Source organism: Spermophilus citellus (assembly GCF_964194105.1).
Source record: "Spermophilus citellus genome assembly, chromosome: 13".
Taxonomy (NCBI): Eukaryota; Metazoa; Chordata; class Mammalia; order Rodentia; family Sciuridae; genus Spermophilus; species Spermophilus citellus.
The window spans coordinates 15434748-15457122 of NC_138193.1; the positions used below are offsets into that span (position 1 = coordinate 15434748).

At 51.3% G+C, this 22375-nt stretch overlaps 2 protein-coding genes across 3 annotated transcripts; one reads left to right on the forward strand and one right to left on the reverse strand.

Annotated features, from left to right (window-relative positions):
* Positions 1–1363: 1363 nt before the first annotated feature.
* Positions 1364–5888, forward strand: IL37 (interleukin 37; the record flags this gene model as incomplete). Its single annotated transcript, XM_081265483.1, has 5 exons — positions 1364–1445; positions 2051–2113; positions 4500–4619; positions 4957–5099; positions 5655–5888. The coding sequence occupies 5 exons, from the start codon at positions 1364–1366 to the stop codon at positions 5886–5888; spliced, it is 642 nt and encodes a 213-aa protein (XP_081121609.1).
* A 7633-nt stretch (positions 5889–13521) lies between these two features.
* Positions 13522–21994, reverse strand: LOC308632524 (interleukin-37-like). 2 transcript variants are annotated; one of them, XR_014018553.1, is made up of 5 exons: positions 21912–21994; positions 18096–18188; positions 15206–15358; positions 14676–14830; positions 13522–14170 (listed from the first exon to the last, which is right to left on the reverse strand). XR_014018553.1 is itself a non-coding variant. In XM_081264674.1 (5 exons), exons 2-5 carry the CDS (start codon positions 18178–18180, stop codon positions 13928–13930), a joined length of 603 nt encoding a protein of 200 aa, XP_081120800.1. In that variant the 5' UTR covers positions 18181–18188; positions 21912–21994; the 3' UTR covers positions 13522–13927. The 2 variants fall into 2 exon arrangements, 1 of the variants encoding a protein (XP_081120800.1); XM_081264674.1 differs by having other exon boundaries at positions 15239–15358.
* Positions 21995–22375: the final 381 nt, after the last annotated feature.

A 22375-nucleotide genomic window follows, 5' to 3' on the forward strand; every position in this document is an offset into this window, starting at 1 on the left:
TCCTGGTCTTTGGAAAGAGGTTTTGGAAGTTGGTAGTGGAGTATTCTCAAGGGGACAGGGAGAGCTCAGATGGCCTGTCCATGCCCTCTTCAGGGAGTATAGTGGCAGCCTCCTGGATTTATCTTGATATGGGTTCCAGATTCCCTAAGCAGCTCACAGGGATGTCCCCAGGTCCTCCAGCCTGTGGTTAACAGGTTCCTTCCTCTGGGTACCTACATTTCTGTGAGGCATGTCTTGTGGTGATGTACTGTCACACTCTCTGTCTTCTCGAGTTCATTCCTTGGTTTACCCCCCACTGCAAAGGCAGCTGTGCTCTGTGACTACGGGGTGCTGCCAACCACAACTCAAAACCTAATGGTAGATATTGCTGAGCCTAAAGACCCATCATCTCCGCCCAGCTCCCCAGAGCTGCCTGGTGGTTACCTTCCCTCCTGCTCACTGTCCCCAGTGCTGAGCCCTGGAGTCCTTTCTTGTCATTTTTTTATATTGCAAAGCAATTTGGTTCTCCTAGTGTCATTCCTAAGCCATTCTCTAAAGATCTGGTTTTCACACCAAATGCCATCTCCACAAACTTGGAAGTGGTACCTGCCTGGAAGTCACATAACTTCAGATTTCTCACCTGTAAAACGGGATGAAGAGTTCTTGCTCCATTTCTTCTCCTGGACTAATGTTGGGGAAAGTGCTTTGTCAAATGAAATAGGGTGTGAAGAATTTATATAATTCTGTCTCCTCCAACGCTCCTAGTGAAGCAAATAGTGGGAATCTACCTGCCCAAGACAGGAGTTGAGCTTTTCTGGGGCCTTTGGAAACTTAGCATTTCTTAGCAAGATCATATTGCCCTCTGTTAGGTAAAGATTAGGTTACTTCAGAGTCAGCAACCTTCTACAGAAAGGCTCAGGTGGTACATTAGGTGTTGCTGGCCTCTCTCTCTCAAGTACTCAACTGTTACTGCGGCCCCCAAAGCAACACTAGACACTATGTAAATGAGGAAAATCAAACTTTATTTAACCACAAAACAAGTGGGCCAGGTTTGGCCTGTGGGCCATAGTGTGTCAGTCCGAAGAGCACTGCACGTTGAGCTTTTTATTCTTTATCATTGTTATGAAACGTTGTCAAGATTCACTAAAGTGATAGTGTGACCTGCATGTTGGAGTTGTGACCCACTGTTTGGAACACGCTGCTTTGGAGGAGAGATGGGAGAGCGTGGTCCCGCTCTGTGAGGCCTCCTGCAGGCAAGGAGCATTGCCAAGCAGACAGCAGGGCGAGGCTGCTTCAGGGACATGTAGCAACAGGGAGCTGATTCCTGCCTGTCGGCCCAGGTGTGGGGCTTCACGTGTCTCCTGTTATCTCACCAACATAGAAGATGTCCGTTTTGGAGGACAACACAGAAGAGAACATGGACTTCGAAGACTGGGAAGAAGAGGAAGCCCAGTGCTGCTCAGAAGGTACATTTTGGGGAAAACTCAGGGCAGGACCAGAGTAGAATTCTGAGAGCAGGACCTCCCGGCTGGCCTTGCACAGCGAGTGAGCGGCAGAACTTCCCTGGCAAATGAACCAGACTACAGGGATTCGGAGAGAAAGGGGCCCAGGCGCACAGGGCTGGATAAGTGGACTGTTCCCCCCTCAGGGCTCAGGGCCTTGAGCTTCACCACCAGTGCAGGGTTTCCCCCTCCTAAAGCATCTGAGCCCTCCCATCTTGCCCAGGAGAAAAGGCCCGAGGTGGAGGGGCTGGCCTGAGACAGTGACTCTGGGCAGGGCTCTGGCACTCCCTGGAGAAAGGCAGAGGTCAGAGGGCAACGACAGGAGATGTGGGTCTGCACGTGGGGCTGAAGGCAGAGACCGCAACCTGCCAGAGGTTGACCCCGGATTATTTCTTCTGTCTTTGGCAACATGTGTGTCCAGGGAAGCCATTTTTAAATGTCACTCCTGTCTCTCTGCTCTGTATTTCTCTGTGCAAACAAAATGAATTAAAGAATTAAGTGGCACCTAGAGCGTGTACATGCTTGGGATACCCCAATTGTCTGTGTTCACATGCCATCTCTGGTTGCAGACCCAGCTGGAAGCCCCCTGGAGCCAGGCCAGGGCCAAGCCTCTGTGAGTTCTGCGCATACAAGTAAGGTTCCGGGCTGCAGTGATGGGTGGCCGAGGGGTGAGGGGATACATGGTTCTGCTTGGCCCTCTTAGACTGGAGACACCCAAGGGTGCTTCCCCTTTGTGGAGGGGAATCCCATCTGGAGGGTCTTCAGGAAAGATTTACCCAAGGTGGGCCTCTGCAGAGAGGGCAGTGACCCAGGTGGGTGAGGGCACAGGGGGAGGAAGGCTTTGAACCTGGGACCCTTCTGAATGTTGTCTGACCTCTGCCAGGAGACTGACACCCTGACCTCCCCACGGCACTGCTGAGAAACAGGAGGGTGTCTGGCAGGGGCGCCCTGGGACACCCTACGATGGAGCCTGGGGTGGCTGCCCTCACAGGGTGCCATGGGTGTCACCTTCCAGCAGCCCCAGGAGGAAGCTGCTACCATCACACTGTCCAAGTGTGGAACCTGAGGCAGAGTGGCTGTGACCTGCCCCAGGTGACATGGGGAGGAAGCCACAGATGCTGGCATTTAAGGCACCCTCTGTAGGCCCAACTCAGGGCTGCTGCTTACCAGGGTCTTAAGACAACAGCCCCAGCCCCAGTCCCAGGGGATCCAGACACCAGCCCCAGCCCCAGCCCCAGCCCCACTCCCAGGGATCCAGACACCAGCCCCAGCCCCAGGGATCCAGACACCAGCCCCAGCCCCAGTCATAGGGATCCAGACACCAGCCCCAGCCCCAGCCCCAGCCCCACTCCCAGGGATCCAGACACCAGCCCCAGCCCCAGGGATCTAGACAACAATCCCAGTCCCAGCCCAGCCCCAGCCCCAGCCCCAGTCCCAGGCATCCAGTCACCAGCCCCAGCCCCAGCCCTAGGGATCTAGATACCAGCCCTAGCCTCAGCCCCAGTCCCAGCCCCAGCCCCAGCCCCAACTCCAGGGACCCAAACACAAGCCCCACCCCTAGGAATCCAGACATCAGCCCCAGCCCCAGCCCCAGTCCCAGGGATCCAGACACCAGCCCCAGCCCCACCCCCAGGGTTCCAGACACCATCCACTGCCCCAGGGGATTCAGTGCCCAGCCAGGTGTGAGAAACTAAAGGCTCAGAGTCAGTCTAGCTCAGGGCTCCAACCCCACAGCCCCTGCCCTGGGGACTTAGACTATGGGAGAGTCTGGAGTAACCAAGGCTGAGAGCGTGGGTCTCCCGTGACCCCTTGTCACCATGGAGTCACTCAAGATCTGGCCTGGGCTGGCCCCTTCACAAACACTGAGAGTCCCCTGTTGGGGACTCTGTGGGGATGTGGAGGTTCATATACAAGCCAGACAGGGGACCTGCCTAGGAGCTGATGGTGCTGTCATATTGAGATGGGGACACTGATTCCTGTGAGCAGGCCCAGGTGATCAGTGCAGGGGGCTGGGGCAGCCAGAGGATGCCATCCCACTCTGAGGAGACTGAGCGGGCTGCAGGGAGGAGGCAGAGTCAGCAATGTGACAAGAGGATCCTCCTGGTCCTCAGGGAGGAGGAGACCAGGAGGGACAGTCCACTGAGCAGCTGGGCAGAGGCCTTGAGACCATGAATGGGAAGAGAATGAGGCCTTAGGATGACTCTGTGCCTTAGAATTTCCTGTCACAGATTCGCAAGCCATGGCACCCTGCAGGGGGTGGGTACAATACTGTCACATTATCATATCTGACATTTCTCAGCTGCCCATCCCTGACAGTCTCGGCCCAACACTGGAAGCTCCTGCTTAGGAGCCCAGAGCCTGGGAAACCCCTTGGCCACCCCCATGGCTGTTTTTCCCACTTTAGGAGGTTTCTCCAGGATGGGGGCCACCCCTGTGGGTTCCTATAGGAGCCACTGTGGTGTGGCTCCTTCTTGGAGTGTCCTGGTCCCTGGGTCTGCTTGCCTTGGTGTCCCACCATCTAGCTGCCCATTATCACTCTCTTGGACAGACGGTGCGAGGGTCTCTCCCACCCCAGGCATTGCTGTGGGCACGATGCCCAGCCAGAGTTTAGGAAAGTGGGTTGGGACAAGCAATGGTTGCCATGGTCCAGGTCTCATCTGTAGCACGGATGCTTTCTTGGCTCCGCTAAGTGCTACTTATTCAGTAAGCATTTAAATCCTCACAACCGTCTCTCAGGTAGGTGATTTTAATGTCCCCATTTCACAAACTAGGACATTCGGGTTTGGAAAGATTCAGTAGCTTGTTCCAGGTCCCAAGGCAGCCATGAACGACACTCAGTTTGAACCCATCTGTGAAACTCTGGACCCCACGTGCTTACGTCCAGCGCTAATGTGCTCGTCCCAAGCAAGGCAGAGAGCCTGGAGCCTGGGAGCTGGGGCTGGCACCCTGGGATGTGGGGGAGATGGGCCGAGTCTCCCATTCGCTGGGATGCGTTGATATCTGGTCACATTTGTCCAGGTCCAAGAGTGAAGGCCAAAGAGCCCCAGAAATTCAGCATTTTCGACCGTGACCATAAAGTGTTGGTCCTGGACTCTGGGACCCTCAAAGCAATTCCACATAAAAGCTACATCCTCCCAGGTAACTCACAGTCCAGCCAAGGTGAGACCTCTCTTTGCACGGATTCGGACGTCCCACACCCCCAGTGCCAGCAGGTGTGGTCCTGGTGAGAGGCCCTAAAGAGCTTTAGGAAGTGGGTAGAGGGCATGACGGGATCAGAGGGGAGTCTTCTGGAAGGGTGGGCTGAGAGAAGGAGCCTGTGGCTCAGGCTTGGAAGAGGAGCCTGGGGCCAGCATGGGGGAGGGGACTTTGATCCTGGGCTCCAAGGCGGAGGGTCAGCAGGTGGTGGAGCCGGGCTGTGAGTAAGGTCACTGAGATCTCCCTGCTCTGAGATCTGCCCTCCTCTGTCTTCACACAGAGACATTCTTTGTGTTGGCCTCACATCTGGCCAAGCCCTCCGAGGAGAAAGGGTCTCCCATTTTGTTGGCCGTCTCTAAAGGGGAGTTCTGTCTCTGTTGTGACAAGGACAAAGGAAAATGTCAGCCATCCCTTCAGCTGAAGGTGAGCATTCCAGCCTGTCTTCCCGTATCTACGGTCACCCACCCAAAAGTGGCCCGATTTTGGCTGCAGATCTAAGGCATGGTTTTTAATCCATCTTTTAAGATCATGCATAGAGCCAATTTTCCCATGGCCTTCTGATACCTGCTTTTTTCTCTGTTTATTTTTTAAATTTTTGGTACTGGGAATTGAACCCAGGGATGCTTAACCACTGACTGTGCCACGTCCCCAGCGTTTCTTTTAATTTTTAATTTGAAACAGGGTCTAAGTTGCTGAGGCTGCCTTAGTACTTGAGATCCTCCTGTCTCAGCCTCCTGGGCGGCTGGGATCACACCACACCTGTCTCAGTTGATCTTTAATTCTGGGGTTGGGGTGGGGAAGAGAAGACTTGGATACTTGTCATCCTGAAAACATGGCTCCAAGCCCCACACCAGCCTTCCCAAGGGCATCTGCCCTAGATCCCTTCCTCCTCTCCGGGCAAAGGGCTGGAGCAAAGGATCCAGGGTTGGGTTTTCTCCCTCTGGAAGCCTCTGCTGTTTGTCACCTCTTATCTCACAGAAGAAGAAGCTGATGAGTCTGGCCGCCCAGAAGGAGACATCGCGCCGGGCTTACGTCTTCTACAAGTCTAAGGTGGGCTCGCGGTACACCCTGGAGTCCGCTGCCCACCCTGGCTGGTTCATCTGCACGTCCTGCAATTCCGGTGATCCTGTTACAGTGACGGATAAAACCGGGCGAAGGAAACACACCGAGTTTTCATTCGAGAATCCTAGCAAAACTGAAATGAGCCAGTAGGGTCAGAGTGAAGAAACTTGTCCCCTTAGGCACCTCCCCGGCCTCTTCTCTGACTCTACCCATCAGAGGGGAACACAACAGCTGCTTGCTCACTAACTCTGTGTCTGTGAGTTTCATTTCTCACCCACAAGGAAGGGTTTGCGTTTGAGGCTTATCGAAAGAATGATTGCCTAATGACGGACTCTCTTTGGAGAGGAAATCAAGTTCTGGGTTCTGCTACCCTGAACCGTCAGAGGCCAGGGGCTGGGTCACACGGTGCCATCTGGCCAGGCCCAGCTGGACACTTGCTATAGAAGTCATCAAGGGGTGCATGCCTTGCTCTGGAAAGAGCGGTTCCTGCCACATGGCAGTCCTGTGGGATCGACTGAGGCAGAAGTGCACGGAAGTGGCTGGGGGTGTCCAGGGTACAGTGTGATATGTGGAAAGGGGTGGGTGGGTTTCAGACAGGTAGCAGAGTCAGCTGACATGGGGGAAAGGCACCGAGACAGAGTGTCTGGGTCAGGTGGCAGCCAGAGAGCAGGTGACCAGCCGGTCACATTGGCTGTGAGGAGGTCTGGCGACAGGGGCCGGGTTCTGTCCCTAAGCAGGGCTCTGAGCTCCTCAAGGGCAGCTGGTCAAATATCACCTGGGCCTAGAAACACAATGAGGGGCCAGGAGGGAGGCCTGGAAACTAGCTGTCTACTAGTTTTGCCTCTTAGGTTGCCAGTAGTATTAATTGCTTTTGGTTTACTTTAGCATAAAGTATACTAAAACACTAAGGAGCTTGCAGGAAGGAGGTTGGGCATGTGAGCTTCTTACTGCTACTGACCACTCACTTAATGTTTACTCAAAACAATGGGCCTCCGTGGGCTAAAATCAAGCCATCAGCAGGTGTTGCTCTGGACTCCAGGGAGAACCCACTTCCTGCCTTTCCAGAGGTCCCTTCATTCCTCTGCCTTCAAAGATGCAATGGCTCGTCAGGTCTTCTTCATCACCTCACACTCGGACCCTCTTGGCTTCCTTCCTCACTTGCAGGGACTCTGGTCATGCACAGGGGTCTGCCTGAATAATCCAGCCGCGCCCCACCCCCCTCAGGATGTGGAGCTACTCATGGCTGCCAGGTCCCTTTGCCACATGGCACAACAGTACTCACAGATTCTGGAGATCGGGGTGTGGGCATCTTGGGTGGGGGAATTATTCTGCCCCAAGGTAGCTTTTAGTATTGAAGGATATGCCGAAGAACCAGCGACAGAAATTTCTAGCAGGCCAGAAATGGCACGAAGCTCTGGCTGTACCTCTCAGATGGATAAGAGCCAATCACATTTTTTTTTTAACTTAGCAAAAAATTTATTTCCCAAGAGAGCATGTGGCTGTGCTGGTTTTGTTACATGCCCACTGATGAGGCAATTAAAGACGGTGCATAGATCAATGCTCCTGCAGGACGGTGTCCACCCAGTCTAATGAGATACTTAAAGTAGATCTGATGAGCTAATCCTAGCAGAAAGGCTGAGGGTTCAGGCAGGAGGCCAGACTCCAGTGTAAACAGGCAGTGAGGCAGTGTCCAGTCGCTGAGGGCCAGGTGAGACCACAACAGGCAGAGCTTGGCAGGGTCAGCCTCTTCTGTTGATGCTGCTGCCGATGGTGATGGATACTAGCCCAATGGTTTAAAAAAAAAGTATTTGGTATTTTTAGCATTTTAGAATACATGCAGGTGATAGTGACGTCTTGGAGAGGAGGGACTGCTTTCTTCATAACATCACAGATCCTCCTGGACTCTGATGCAGGGCTGCCCATGACTGCGAGCACCCTGGCTCCCTGACAGACCCACAGAAAAGGGACGGGGCAGGCTGACCATGGCTGTGAGGAGGCCCACCATGTCCCAGACGGGCACGGTCTGCGATCTGTCCTGCTCCTCTTCCCACCTGATAGTATTGATTGCAATTTGCTGTGTAAAACACAAATTCTCAGGGTCACACACCCTGAGGTTCTGACATAGGTGTTTGGGACACAGCTCGAGATCTAGTTGACTTTTACAAAACGCTCTCAAGTAATTCTGATGCAGTTGATTCTTTTGGATCCACACTTGGAGAAACACTATACTTTTCATTAGACAATGGAAACATGATTTTGTGGCTGAGAGCATTTCTGGATGATTGGATGCTTGCAGACACCTGTCCTAATATTCAGCCTTGGGCTTAAACACACCCTAAGGGATGTCCCAAGCAAAGTGACCTGTTTTAGTCAGCTATTTTGTTGCTGTGACTAAAGGACCCAATCAGAACAAATGTAGAGGGGGAAAGATTTATTTGAGAGTTTACGGTTTCAGAGGTCTCAGTCCATAGAAATCTGACTTCATTCCTAGGGGCTCAAGCTGAGGCTGAACATCACGGCAGACAAGTATGGTGGAGGAAAGCAGCTCACAGGTTGGTCAGGAAGCGGAGAGAGACTGCCCTTGACAGATACAAATGTATACTCAAAGCCACGCCCAATGCCCACCTCCTCCAGCCACACCCACCTCCTCAGTTACACTCAGTTAATCCCTCTCAGGGGCTTAATCACTGGGTGAAGACTCTCACAACCCAGTCATTTCTCCTCTGAACCTTCTTGCCTTGTCTCACATGTGAGCTTTTGGGGAACACCTCACATCCAAACCATAAAATGACCTGAGCCCAAACCACGGAGTAATTCCAGTGCACTGTCCCCATCATGGAGGTGACCGGCAGAAGATAGCACCGAGAGAGGCTTTTCCACACAGAGCTCCATGGCCTGGGCTGGCTGAGTGAGTCCTCTGCTGGTGGACTTCACGTTGGGGTGAGGATTAAAGACTGAGCAGACCTGAGTGCTGCCCCTGTCCTCAAGGGAGACAGATGTCACTCAGTGTGACTGGGGTGTGTCCTATCAGGAAACCAGAGGGGAAGAGAAACCTGAATGAGCTAGGGAAACAGCGTGGGCTTAACTAGAATGAAGGTGGGAGAGAGCCTTCTGCCATCTTTGAGGAGGTGGATACAGAGAGAAGACACAGAGAAGGAGGGATGTGGACAGCACGGAGCCCGGTGCATCTCCCTGGATGGCAAGGGTGACTAAGGGCAGCTCAGGCTGTGGCACCCATCCCACCCACTCGCCTTGGCGCCTCTATTCCTGGAGGGAGGACCAAGGGAAGGGATGGTGCTTTAGAGGCACAGGGAACTTCTGTCCCCATCTCTCTTCCCCTGTTCCCTGGAAAGCTTAAAACCCATTTGCTGACCTCACAGAAAAAAAACAAGGTCTGCTGGAGAGGCAATGAGGGAGAATGTGGCCTTGGGGACTCCAAGGGCACAGGACAACCTGTACATTTACTTTGAAAATCTGGGAAGAGAATGTGTCTTATTCTTATTTAGACAACCTCAAAGCATTCAGTATCCTGCTCGCTCCGCTCTCTGAAACTCTGTCCCTCCGCCCCTCACAGTCCTGCTGACCCCCTTCCCTCCTGTGGCCATGGGACAGCTCCGCTCCTCACCCACCAGGCAGGGGTGCTGTGTAGGGGCCTCACACTGTTGCTGGTACTTCAAGAGGCCAGGAAAAACCCATGTTCAGCTGTCTTTAGTCACCCCAGTTACCAACTAGCTGGATCTCCTGGCCTTACCTGGCTAATGTCACCCCTGGCTGTGACCCAGTGGCCGTGTGTTGATCTGCAGGACTGAGAGATAGTTATGTGGAAGAAATAGGAATGTTCTCAGAATCAACATGAATTCGCTTATATCAACCCTGAAAAATGAACAGATGAAGCTGAAGGGTAAGAAGGCAGGGTCTTCCACATGGTCGCCTGGTGGGGTCTACACTGCAGCCTGCAAGGATCCGAAGCTTAGAGAGGCCACCAGCCTTCTACAAAAAGTCCTTCTGCAGAGACACCTGTCCAGCAGCGGTCGGTCTGGTCTCAGATTGACACCACTCTTGTGATTAATCATTGTGCCCAAGGATGATTTCAGAATATCTAAAGTAATCCTTCCCATTTTTGCTTGAAAACCTCTCCTGGCCTCAGTTGCCATGGACGTTCCCACTGAGGTGTTCTGCTCTGTGTGAATAAATATCCACATTCTTTGGAGAATCTCTCTGTTTGCCCCTTTGGTTAGGTCGACAGTTAGGGACTTTTAAAGAAATCATATCAAAAGTGGCATTAAAAGCCTTGTGATATCTGTGTTCTAACCCTGGCTAACTTGGCTTGTCACAAGACCCTGCTGACGTTTCTAGGGATTTTAAAAATCTGTACCAGAGTTAAATATTATGGAACATATATTTGATTTGCATGATTGATAATCTAGTCCCTGGCACGGTTGGAATTGGGGGTGGGATGTGTCTTCGTCCTGGGGTGGAAGAGGCTGGGTGTCTCTGGGTGGTGGAAAGAGCTTACTTCACACCCTTGTCGTGTCCTGACAGTGAGACCCAGGCAGGGCAGCCTGCCTGAGGCTTCACTTCAGAGATAAAACATGAGATTGTTAAGCCCCAGGGTGAGGCCAGGCTGATCGCTCCTGTAACACATATTGAAATGACTCTGAGGCCATTAGGAGGGTTTTGGATCTGGAACCACCTCCAAAGGACCATGCTAAGAATTGGTCCCTAGATGGTGGCGCTTCTGGGAGGCGGAGAACACTTTAGGGAATGATTGGAGGAAGCAGTGGATGTGCTTTTAAGGAGATATTGGGACCCAGCCCCTTCCCATCTGTCTTTCTCTGCTTCCTGGCCATCTTCCTGAACACTTTTATGTCACCTCACCCTCCCTGCCACGATGCTCTGCCTCCACAGGCCTCAAAGCAATGGAACCATGTGACTACAGACTGAAACCATGCGCCTACAAATCTTCCTTCCTTTTAGGCTGTTTATGTCGGGTATTTTGTCACAGCTAGGAAAGCTGACTAATACAACAATGATATCAGAATGAGTTCTAAGGCACATCACTTGGTGAAGGATTTGTTATAATGAAGGTCTGAGAAGCAGCTTGGGGAATCCTGAGCTCTTTGACTGCAGCGAGGGTCCAAAGAGGTCCAGCGTGGCAGTTCAGGGAAGACCCAAGTGGAGGATTGAGAGAGAGAGAGAGAGAGAGAGAGAGAGATGTGCTGTGGGTTCTAACCACCAACACCATCATCTTCCCATGAGAACAGTGATGAGGGAGAGTGGGGTGCCCACCCCCACCACAAGGCCATGGAGAGGGGCCTCAAGCAGCCTGGGAGTTGTGCAGTGCCTGCTGGGCTAGTCCTACTGCTCCCTGGAAACCCAAGGCTGGGAGAGGGCTGGCCACCTGCTGTCAGTGAGGAGGCAGGCATCTGACCTGCTAGAACCAGTGAAGACCAAGGACACAGGAGTGTGGGTGCTGAGTGGCCTGAGGAGGGCCTGGGTGAGAGGGGCTGGTGGGCATCTTCACTTCCTGCCCAGGAGGGCTGCTGCAGGACAAAGAGACCTCAGCCCTGGATGCTGGCCGGCACCCACGGGCTGTGAGGGGAAAGCCAGTGCTGAGCCGGGCAGCTCAGGTCAAGGGAGCAGTGAACGAGCCACGCCATCCGTGCCAGGAACACAAGGCCACAGGGACCTCAGGTGGACAGCAGGAGCCAAGTCCCAGAGCAAGGATCAGCCTGAGGAGAGCAGAGCAAGGAAGAGCAGCACCTTTCTTCCGTCACTGGAGGGGACCGAGAGGGAAAGAGGAGCTGCAAGGAACTGCTCTGGCAGACCCTGACTGGCTGCCACTGTCGACCTCTCGGCATTCTTCTTTTTAAAGGAGAAAGAGTTTACTTTGGGCTCCTTTTCAGCCCATGGCTGGCCCACTCCGTTGCCCTGGGACCTGGTGAGGCGGAACATCATGGCGGGAGGTGTGGTGGAGGAAAGGTGCCCCGAAGATGGTGGCCAGGAAGAGGAGGGTGCATCTCACCGCTAATCTTCCCTGGCATCCGATTTTGGACAAAATAAGGTTGACTTTTGCTCTTTTGATTTGTTTATTTTTTTTTCAAATTTTGAGAAACCATAAAGCAAAGAATATAATAAATCATAATATGAAAACATTCATGTTTTTACCACTTAGAATTTTAAGTTGTCAATATTTTGTAATATTTGCTTCAAGTCTTTTTTTAATTTTTTCAATAAAACTATAAACCATTGTTGGGGCTGGGGATGTGGCTCAAGCGGTAGCGCACTTGCCTGGCATGCGCAGGGCACTGGGTTCCATCCTCAGCACCACATAAAATAAAATAAAGATGTTGTGTCCACCGAAAACTGAAAAATAAAAATATTAAAAAATTCTCTCTCTCTCTCTCTCTCTCTTCTCTCTCTCTCTCTCTCAAACAAAACAAAAAACCCTATAAACCGTTGGAGTTGCAATAGCAGCCTCTCTCTGGGCTCATTCACACTGTGCTTTTTTTCCCCAACACCCCTAGAAGTCACCCTGTCATGAACTAAATGTGAACCCTTTCTGCTCATTTTTGGATACTCTTATATTCATAGGCAGATATTTATGAATGCTATATAATTTTATCTTGTGTGTTGTAAGAAATTTGTAAGTGTGCTTTTAGTACAGTACATACGGTATGCATTACTTCTTTTCATTAAATGATTTGGTTTTTTATGCTTATCCTCATTGACCTGGTGGAATAGTGTTCTGTAACAAACCACTCTCCTAAAATAAAGAAAATCTGAGCCTTGAGAGTAAAGTCTTCTTTTAAGGAGGGCGTCTGCTGCGATTAAAAGGGACCATGAAGAACACAACCTGGATGTCCAACAGTTTGATCCTGGTGGCAAGATGTCCATTTTACCTTATGAAGCAGCTGGAAGAGGTAACACCTTGGAGATTCCAGAACTAAGTCACCTCTCTACTGGAAAACCAGGTGAAGTGGAGTTTGTCCATGTTGGGGTTTAGATAGGAGGGGTCCCCCGAAACCCGATGTGAGACAAGGCAAGAGTGATCAGAGATGAAGTGATCAGATTAGGAGAGCTGTCACCTGATCAGTCTTAAGGGACACAGATAGGGTGTTTCTTAAGGATCCAGACAAGAAAGATGAGCAGCTGAATAAAAGGAGGCTCAGCTCCAGACCTCCAGTCATGACCAGGCTTCCCAGTCGCAGATGCCCTTTCTGGGTAGGTGAGGCCACCTCAGTGTTGGACCTAGTGCCTAAGATCCTGGAGCCCAAACATGCCTCCCCTGTCCACTTTGTGCCTGGGCCCCGAGTTCCTCCTCTGGCTGATGGCATCTTCTCTGCCTTTGACACCAACACAGATGGGTGACAAGGGCCCTGCTGCCCACCTTCCCTGGTGAGGACTCACGCCCATGGTACCTGGCCATGCCCTATGGACATGGGACCCTAATGAGGCTACTGGGTTTGCTTCCTCTGTTGGATCACTTGCACAGAACCCGTGTCACCTCCATGCATGCATGGCTAGCTGCACAGCTTGGCATTGCCCTGCTGCCCGTTGGAGGTGACAGCCAGTAGTGGCTTGCTTACATTTGAGATGCATGGGTAGGTCAGACCAGGGGAAGGTCAGGTGGGCTTAGGGAAGAGCAAATCCACAGACATCAAGACCACTGTTCCCCAGCAATTTACTCCAGCCTAGAATGTTGTAATTAACCCAAACTGCATGCACATTAAAGGGACAAATGACACCAGAAACAAAATCCACGAACTTGCTTATGACAACATTTATGGGGAGGAGATATTTTATTTGCTGTTCTTATTAAAATCAGGAAGAACACCCAAATGGAAACAAACTCCGGCTATTGATTCCGAGTTTGCTATGTAGTGAGAGAATGGCCCAGCATCCTTGGTGCTTGGCAGAGACTCCAGGGGAGGCAGAGGGCTGGGAAAGCTTTCTCGATGGAGAGAGAGGTGGGTGGACTCCAGCTGGGCTCTGATCAGGGTTGTCAGCACAAGGAAGCTCTGTGATTGGGGAACAGAGTTGGCTTTCTCTGGTGGGGGGCTAAGTTGGAAATGGGGGCAAAAGGTAGAGTAACTAGCATTGCTGACCAAGTGCTGGTGGTTCTGGGCTGGCTGCTGCCAGGCTGTGGTCAAAGGTGGCCTGGACATTTCCACTCATATATTCAGCCTCTAACCAGAATGAGTTGAGTTGAGATCTGCGTTTGCAATTTGAAATTTAAATTGAGTGTTATTTTCTTTCCCTGGCTCTTTGGTCATGCCCACAGGTTGCATGGGTGTTTTGGAGGTGCAGATGAAGCACCCGGGATTTGCGGCAGATTCCAAAGTGAAGTAGGAGCCGACCATCTCCTGGACGAAGGTGAAGGGCAGGCTGTGCTCTTCGTCCAGTGAGTTTAGTTCACTGATGTTCTTGTTCTGGAAAACAAAGGGGGTTTGTCTGTAGCTGCTCTAGTTTGTATCTGGTATGTTCCCCAAAGGGTTAAGGCTTGGTCCCCAGTGTGGTGCGGCTGAGAGGCAGTGGAACCTATAAGGGGCGGAGCCTAGTGGGAGGTCTTCAGGTCACTGGGGGGCATGCCTGCAAAGTGCACTGTAGGATGCTGGCTCCTTCCTCTTTCTCTTTTGTTTCCTGATCATAACGTAAGCACTTTTGCTCCAGCGCTTGCTTCTGCTGGTAAGCCACCACAGGCCCAGAGCTCCAAAATTGTGAGCCAAAATAAACCTCTTGTCTTAATAAGTTCATTGACCTGGGTATTTGTTACAGTAACTGAAAGTTGACTAGTACAGTAGCCAGGCTACTCTCTGAAGGAACAGAAGAAAGATCTGGGTGGTCCCTGCTAAAGTTTAGATTTTCAGCCTTAGCAGTAAGGTTTTCCACTTCCTTGGATGGGGGGGCAGGGTATATTTCCCCTAGCTCTCTTACCTTTAATTCTAACAAGGGACACTTCGGTTCTTTGACTTTGTCACAGCAGAGACAGAGCTTCCCTTTACAGACAGCCAAAAAAATATGATTTGCCTTGGTGGTGCTGCCGCTGGATATGCTTGATGTCTCTTTTGAGGTCGCTATGTAAAAGATCTCTAGAAAAAGTTAAAAAATGGGTCAGATCGAAAATGATGGTTTTGTTGTTGTTTGTTTTTCTGTTGACGTTTCAGGTGCAGAAGCCCTCCTCCCTTTAGCCACATGACCAAACTCGCCCACCATGGGCCAGGGGCCAAGAGCACCTTATTCCCAGAATCCCCCTCTCCCTGTGTCTCTGGCTCTGCCTTGGTCCCGACCCCTGTGGGAACCTCTTGGGCACCGAGGACTCCTGGGGCCACTGCCCTTGTCTCTCATCACCAGTGGCCCTGAGGCTATTCCCTGGGCAGCGGTGCTTTGTCCTTTCCAGAGAAGGGAGGGGCCGAGTGGTCCCTTTGGAGGGGGGTCCACCCAGGCTAGGGTGCGAGGACACAGACCTCTGGCACTGAATGAGCAAACTTGAGAGTCACCTCCGGTTCTGGTGTGTTTATCTGGAACTGCCTTGAGGATGCCGCCTTCCAGGACCAGAACCTGCTGGTTTGGGTCTCGAATTAGAAATTTACTGCAAGTTACAGATTTGATTCTTGAGCCTGGAAAACAGCACCAGGGACAATACGTTATCAGCCAGGCTGGATTCAGCCCCGGGTCCCCACAAGGGGCCACGGCTCAGAGGACACGTGTTCCTCTGGTCAACTTTCACCCCAACTCGCTGATAGAGGAGGCTTGGAACCTCCAGTGACTCCCAAGAGGCGCAGTTCACGAGAAGGACACGTAAAACCTCATTTTGCCCACCAGGAAGAGGGGCATCGTGGAACCTGTCCCGCTGGGGTTGATATCAGAGGTGGGGAGGAGCCAATGGAAGCTCATGTCTACTGACACACTAGAAGTGGGCGTGACGTTCTTGAAGCCCATCACTATTACTATTGGTGGTGGCACCTTCTCACTGTGGGCCTGCCCTCTGCAAGGTCAGCTGGCATGGGTCTCTGCCACCCCGGGCACTGGCTGTGCAGCTGATGAGGACAGGGGAGGGACAGGGATGGCAGACAAGGCAGGAGGCAGCCACTGCCTGGCTGTGTCAGGAAGGGGCTGGGGACCCCGGAGCCAGCGGGGACCAGAGGATGTGCCCGCCCCTTTCTGAGGGGCAGGACCAACTGCAGCGACGGCCAGGGATTTGCCTGAATATGGGATAATCTGGGCATTCAGCTGGTGAACTCCTAAGCAGGGAACTTGTTCCTCTTGCCACCTTGGTAGAGCAATGACCCTCCTGCAGTGACTGCATGCAGTTTTTCCTGGGGTGGACAAGAGCCTGAATACAGGGCAGGGGACAAGTCGAGTGGAATAACAGGGATGAGGTGTGCTAATGGGTTGGCCATGTGGCAGGTGGGCAGTGACTCTGCGTGACTACGCACGTCCACACACACGCAGACTCTTGTCCTCGATTCATGAAGGTGATGAGTTAGGCAGGGACCCCAGGTCCCTCTCCCCTCCTTGTCATCTGCTATCCCCGTCCTCCCATCCTGGAACCCTGGTTCACATGCTTCCTCCTCCCTGAGGTCCCTCGATTCCTTGCTGGGACCCTCCTCTTTCCTGAACAGTCCACCCTTGACCCATCCTGATGAGGGTCGTTGTGCCATCGTGTGGCCACTGCTGCGTCCCGTGCTGGACGGACTTCGGACTCATTCTGTACTTTTTGTAGGGCCAGCTGCGGCTTCATAGTGGACAGCACTAGGCTGGTGTTCACTGTCTCGCGGGTCTCAAGGGAGTCGCTGGCATGTACCTTGGCGGATCTCCTGGAGCCCCACCTACAGCTTGTCAGGGGGTGAGACCGTGGGTGAGCAGAGGACCTGAGTGAAGCCTGTGCTGCCAGCACCCCCTGAATCAGCCTGGCCATCAGCCAGATGGGAGAGGCCACCCTCCCTGGGCCAGCACTCACTCTTGTCTCTGCTGCAGATTGTCACAGCACTCGGAGGGATGGGGAAGCTCTGGGTAGCTGTCAACTCTGGGACTCACTGAAGTCCTCCAACCCCAGTGAGTGACAGGAAGAGACCTGCCCTGGCGTCAGTCAGACCCCTCTGCCTCCTTGTTGGCCACGGGACTCAGTGACCCTTCTGGTGCTCTGGACATAGGACTTTGCTAGCACAATTGTTGTGGAGACTAGATGACTTCTCCCATGGGAAGTGCTTAGCCTGGTCCCTTGCTTGCTCACCAGAGGTGAATTTCCTGCCTTTCACCAGGGCACCAGATCTTGGTCCACTTCCTGGCCTTATTCTTTCCCCAAAGGTTAAGACTCTGAAGGCTTAAAATGAGGCGCTGGGCACTACCTCCCCTCCACATGCTGTAGACATACCCAGGAGAGTATTCCCTACATCCTAGGGGATTGTGCTACCCACCACCTGGCACCCAAAGTCCCTTAGACAATCACCTGAGTGGGTGGAAGCCACAAAAGCCGGGCCGAGGTCCAGCAGCAGAGGGCCTCTCGCTGATGGCATGAGCCAAAGACAACAGATTAGCAAAAGCAGTTCTGAGTGCACAGGGTTTATGCTCCCTGGGCTAAGGAATACTTTAATTCCTAACTTCTGTGGTTTCTGAAGTATGATCTGCAAAACACTCACATAGAAGCATATTGATGCTCTTAAGGAGGCTGCACATGCAATAATGATTTGATGTTCTACATTCAACTATGTTGACTTGCGTTCTTTTTTTTTTTTAATTTAATTTTTTAGGTGTAGTTGAACACAACGCCTTCATTTTATTTACTTATTTTTATGTGGTGCTGAGGATCAAACCCAGGGCCTCACACGTGCTAGGAAGGCACTCTACCGCTCAGCCACAGCCCCAGCCCTTGACTTGGGTTCTTTATAGCAAGACTTTTCGGGGTCATTTTTCTCAAATATTTTGGGAAGAATCACAAAAGATTTTGCTATCTGTTGACCTAGGCAGAACCTTCCTATTTTCAGGGGGAATCTGCGTTCTTGCTTTGGGGAACTGGAACTTCAGTAAGCCTTCCAACGGGAAAGATTTTACTTCTGCCTTTTTAAATTTTTTTGGAGGGAGGTTTTTGGAGCTGTAAACCAGTCAATTCCAGAAGCAGAGCTTTAATTTTTTTTTATCTGAGCACAGGATCAAAACTATGTGTGCTCACGCTGTACCTAAAGTCTGTCTCCACCATGTTCTGTAACTGCCCCTGTCTACTCAAGGGCTTGGGGAAATTCCAGGAGCTCACACATTTTGCAAGTTGGACAGAGAAACGTGGCTTCTCTGGGCAGCACTGACCATGGTGGGGAACCACTTTTTGATGTCCAGAAGGGATTTGTAGAGGTGTCTTACCTTCTGACCCTGGCTGGGATTCATCCTGCTCCATGCAGGACCCACGGTTAGTATCCACTTCTGAGATGCCATCCAAAGCAAACATTGCCCCAGCTGAGAATAAGAACAGTGGGTAACGTGACAGCAGGCAGGACCTGTGTTGACAAGAGAACCTTACGAAACTTCTCTGGCATGTCTAGTACCTGCAGGACAGTGCTCTGCCTTGCTGAGGAACACTGCCCCTTGTCATAGGGCTCCATCATCCCAACTCAGAACAGAAGTCTACTTTGATTTTACCCACACAAGCAATCCCGAGGTTTGCTATCAGATGCCATGTCTTATTTCCTATGTGGATTGACCCTCCAGACATCACCTGGGATCTTGATGGATCACAGGTCTGCTGGGTCCTGAGATTCTACACGTCTAGTGAGTTCTCAGCAATGTTTGTGCTGCTGGGTCACAGATCACACCGAATAGTTCTTCCAAGGAACTCAACTTCTAGCCTCCCGGAGCAGAGCAAGCTCACGATGATGCTTCTGCTTTTCCTTTGGATACCTGCACCACATACTGCAGGGTCAAGGCCCCTTTACAGATCCTCATCTCGGGCTGGGGATGTGGCTCAAGAGGTAGCGCGCTCGTCTGGCATGCATGCGGCCCGGGTTCGATCCTTAGCACCACATACAAAAAAGATGTTGTGTCCGCCGAAAACTAAGAAATGAATATTAAAAATTTCGTTCTCTCTCTCTCTCTCTCTCTCTCTCTCTCTTAAAAAAAAAACCCAACAAATCCTCATCTCGAGGCTGCAAAGAGCATGGGGCAAATATTCTTATTCCCTTTTTACTGGTGAAGAAACTGAAGTCGAGAAATATCTCCCAGGTAACAGAGTTAGAAATAAGTAGCAGAGTCCTGGAGTTCAAATCTGGACCTCTTGATGTTTTCCCAACATGCACCACCCAATCCCTACTGCAGAGATCACCAGGGTGGAGGTCATGAGATGTGAATGCCTATCTCAGCCTGGCCAGCAGCGTGCAGGGTGCAGGGTGAACACTAAGCTCCGTAAACCCCTGGGCTTCCAGAGATACACAGGGGGTTTGGTGATACCAGATAGCACTGGCATTTCATGATTCCGTGTGGCCTGGAGAAGCTCCCCAGACTTCCAGGTGCACACGTTAGCCGGGCCCTGTTAAGATGCAGTCTGATTCAGTGTATCTGAGGTGGGGACCAAGCTCCTAGTTCTCACAAGCTTCCAGGGAACACAGATGCTATGGATCCACAGACCATTTTGCACTTTGGTTCGACCGTATCTTGGAATCATCTGAGCAACTTCAAAAGCTCCCTGGGTCCTGTCTCCAGAGGCAGACTCGGGTGATCTGGGTAGAGGCCAGGCAGTGGCAAGTTTTGAAAGCTCTCGAAGACCACAACTGGGAATCACTGTGTATAGGATCTGGCTCTCGGTTGCACCATCAGATGACGCAGCTGTCTGATAATTATTAAGCTCCACTCCTAGATTTTCTGATATTAGATGAGTCATGTGTGTAAAGGACAAACTGCCCTGCACTTATTTTCTTCCTTATACTCTGTGGGAACCACAGACCTTTGGAGATCCCACTGGGAGATAAGTCTAGAGGGTGACTCTTTTGGCTACAGCAGAGTTGAGTTGGCCTGGGGTTGGTAGTAGAACACGGTGCCCCCAAATTACTTCCATCAAATTTAGTTTCTAGTTGGACCAGACACAATCGTCAGCTTAGGGTCTTTTTACCTTGATGGGGGATTTTGAAGGTCACATCTATACCCAATTATTAATTTGGAAATATGGCTCCTAAAGAGTGGAACCCTGGGGTACCTCCTTGCATTCGTGGGAGGCCAAACATGGAAACGTCTGTCAGACCCCTCTGAACCCTTACCATTAAGTGGCTACAGCCCAGCTATGTAATAAACAGAATTGTTGGGCATTCCTTTTGGCTGGAAGGCAGTGAAGAAATTCCTGAGATGGTAATTAGAACGGAGAAGTTTGGAAACCTGTGATTTAGGGGTAGGAAGCAGCATTCTTTGGGCAGAGTACTGCCCTGGGATTAGTCAATGGCACCGTTAGGAGAGGGAGGAAACTTAACAGTGGCATTAGGACTTGCTCGGTGACAAGGACTAGCTGGATCAGCCTAGTAAAGCAGCAGCAGCCTGGGAAGGACAGGGCATGGGGCCTGGGAAGAGGGAGAAGCTGAAGGCCATCAAAGTACACAATACCTCTGAGAAGTGTCTGAAGGAGGCAGCACAGTGGGATGCTTGCCAGGAGGCGTCTGAGGGTCCAGGTGGGTTGTTGGCTAGACCAGTTCCATCCCTGTGACCACCAGCTCTTTGCTGGTCAAAGTGCGCTCTGGGGAGCAGTAACCTCAGCAGGACTTGCAAACTCACAAGAGATGCAGAATCTGGAGCCCCATCCTAGACCAGATCAAAACCTGCACTTCAACAAGACCTCCACTGGATTCCCATGTGTTGGCATCTGAGGAGCCCTGTGCTGGATGACATGTTCTTCAATATGGCGGACACGGAAATATCCAAAGGAGTTTTGAAAGATCCTGAAGCTTGGTTCTGCCCCGCACAGTCTTATTTAATTGGTTCATGGAGCAGATTCAGCACTGGGATATTTAAAACTCCTCTGGGCATTTCTAAAACCAGGACAATTGGGCTGAAATAAATGCTTCATGACACTGGTTACTTGGAAAACCAAAGTTCTGGGACAGTGTGGTTCCAACATAGAGGGTAACTGAAATATAAGAGACTCAACAGAGAGATCAGCAGATACAAGAAATCAGTGCCCACAAGGGATATCCTTGAAGGGTCAGGAAACAGGGTCAGGGAAACTTGGTTTTCCACCAAATGTTAAGTACAAATTTAAGTCAATTTTACTTAAATGTTGCAAACTGGAAAGCCTGGAGGTTGGGGGACATTTGAGCAGTTGACTTCTGGTTTGGGTGTGGTTTATCTCCCAGGCATTCATATGTTGAATGTTTGTTCCTCAGAGTGACTAAGTAGGGAACAATGGGACCTTTTAGAGATTAGAGGTTGTAACTGGTCCCTTTCTGTCTTTCCATGTGATGACTCCCTCCCATAACTATTCCTGCCATAAGGTGCCAAGTGGCCAAAGGAGTCCTGGCCATGCTGCTTGGACTTGCAGTCTCCAAAACTGTGAGCTACATGAACTTTTCCTTATAAGTAATCCAGTTCTCAGATAGTTCATGTCACAGAAAACTGACTAACATACAGAGGGCTGATGAAATTCATAGCGACCTTCAGATGTATCCACTTAGGTGATAGGCATGGACCCATCTGAAGAAATGCTATTTTCAGCCATCTGGGAACAATATTTGTCAAGGAAAGAAAGCTCAAAGCAGTTCCAAAAGCAGTTCCTAAGATTAATTCTCTATTTGCCTTAACCGTCATCCCAGACCCTGGAATAGAAGAGCAGGTGATGCTCTCACAGAGCATGGAGGTATTTGTTCTCAAGCTCTGTCCTCTCCCTCTGCCTATGTAACTAACAGCCCACTGATTTCTAGTACAAGCCCTCCTGGGGAAAAAGTCTGCTCTTGGACTTTGGACCAAGTTGCTCAGAGTAGGTCTTAGGGATAATATTTAGAAAGTTAGAAAAGCCATAAAAAAGAGAGTCTCCCAGTAAGAAAACAGCCAGGCCAAGTTAATAAGTCCTATTCCATCTCCCCATCCATGCACACCCATAGCTAAGGAATATGAGTTAGGCTTGGACCAGAATATAGGAAGGGCCAAAGTCACAGGGACCAGAGCCCAGAAGGGTACTCCAGTACACTGGGAGCTCACACCACTCACCAGGTCAGCGTCTGGAGCAGAGTGAATTCTGGAGCTCTCCGGAGTGTCTTCCACCACAATGATCCCAGAGACTGATGCCTCACTGGAGATCATAAAATGGGAGTGGATAGATGTGGAATTGTGATAGCAGTCACCCAATAGGGATGACTACAAGGTTTTAGACACGCCTTTCATGGAGAGATGGAGTCTGTGTCTCCCCACCTGGACTCTTGACCAATAGGATATAGGGGAATGATGTGCTGATCTCTAGCTTCATCCAGGTCCTAGGGGATTGGCAGCTCCTGCTTCCTCTCCCTTGGAATATTGTTCTTGGAACACAGACTGCATGCCATTCTCAGTCTCTCATGGAGCCTAGTGACAGCCCCAGCTGCAGCCTCGGACAGTCCCCACAAATGGTCAGCCCGAGTGAGTGAGCGCTCGGTCGGCACTGACCCTCCAGCCCTCGGTGAGCAAGTGGACCCCAG